The 1,003-nt window shown below is 53.8% G+C and overlaps 1 protein-coding gene across 1 annotated transcript in view; it reads right to left on the reverse strand.

The window, feature by feature from the left end:
- The window catches only part of EMH_0012900 (protein phosphatase 2C, putative), a gene marked incomplete at both ends in the record, with an annotated part of 8,683 nt that overhangs the window by 5,239 nt on the left and 2,441 nt on the right, over positions 1-1,003 (reverse strand). The window contains 2 exon segments of the mRNA XM_013499667.1: positions 225-725; positions 943-1,001. Of these exon segments, the coding sequence (XP_013355121.1) occupies positions 225-725; positions 943-1,001 (560 nt within the window).

A 1,003-nucleotide genomic window follows, 5' to 3' on the forward strand; every position in this document is an offset into this window, starting at 1 on the left:
TAAACCCTCGTAAACCCTAAACCCTAAAAGCTGAGTTTCCGGGGGAAGGGGGTGTTTAGGGTTTATCGAGGGAAACCAGAGACACGCTTGCATGCTATACACTAAGCTGCGAATAATATATTTTTATTTTTTTTTTTAGGGTTTTAGGGTTTAGGGTTTAGCGTTTTAGGGTTTAGGGTTTAGGGTTTAGAGCTTGCCTGGGACACCCCAAGAGCATAACAAACCCTCCGCATTTTTCTATCCTTTCTCTTTCTGATGGCCGCGTGGGTTTGTGGTCTTCTGTTAGCTGCACATAGCTGCTGCTGCTGCTGCTGCTGCTGCTGCTGCTGTTGCTGCTGCTGCTGCTGCTGCTGCTGCTGGGGTTCAAAACGAGGATGGCGCGGCTGTCGCCGACGTGTGCAGCAAACAATTCAGCTGTTCCGTGTTCTGCTGCTGCTGCTGCTGCTGCTGCTGCTGCTGCTGCTGCAGCAGCCTCTTCTGCCTCCTTCTGCTGCTGCTGCTGCTGCTGTTTCTGCTGCTGCTGCTGCTGCTTCTGGTTCGACTTTAGCTGCCGCCTGTATTCACTATAAGTCATACTTTCTCCTGGGTTTACCCTGCTGCTGCTGCTGCTGCTGCTGCTGCTGCTGTTGCTGCTGCTACTGGAAGCAGCAGCTTGCTGCTGCTGCTTCTGCTGCTGCTGCTGCTGCTGCTGCTGCTTGTGTTTATGTTTCTTTCTAGCTGGGGGGCTCCACCGCAGCAGCAGCAGCAGCGCGGTGCTGCCGTCCTGTGCATGCGGGTACCGCTTCATATAGTCGTTATCTATCTGTAGAAAAGAATCAGTGAGAGCTGCTTCTACCTTTTTTGCTGCTGCTGCTGCTGCTGCTGCTGCTCGTGTTGGTGCTGCTGCTGCTGCTGCTGCTGCTGCTGAGTCAGTGGTGGGTGCTGCTGGAATGATGCTCTCACTTTCGCTGCTGCTGCTGCTGCTGCTGTTGCTGCTGCTGCTGCTGCGATGATGACCACGACG

Source organism: Eimeria mitis, genomic scaffold (assembly GCF_000499745.2).
Source record: "Eimeria mitis Houghton genomic scaffold, Emh_scaff454, whole genome shotgun sequence".
Lineage (NCBI taxonomy): Eukaryota > Apicomplexa > Conoidasida > Eucoccidiorida > Eimeriidae > Eimeria > Eimeria mitis.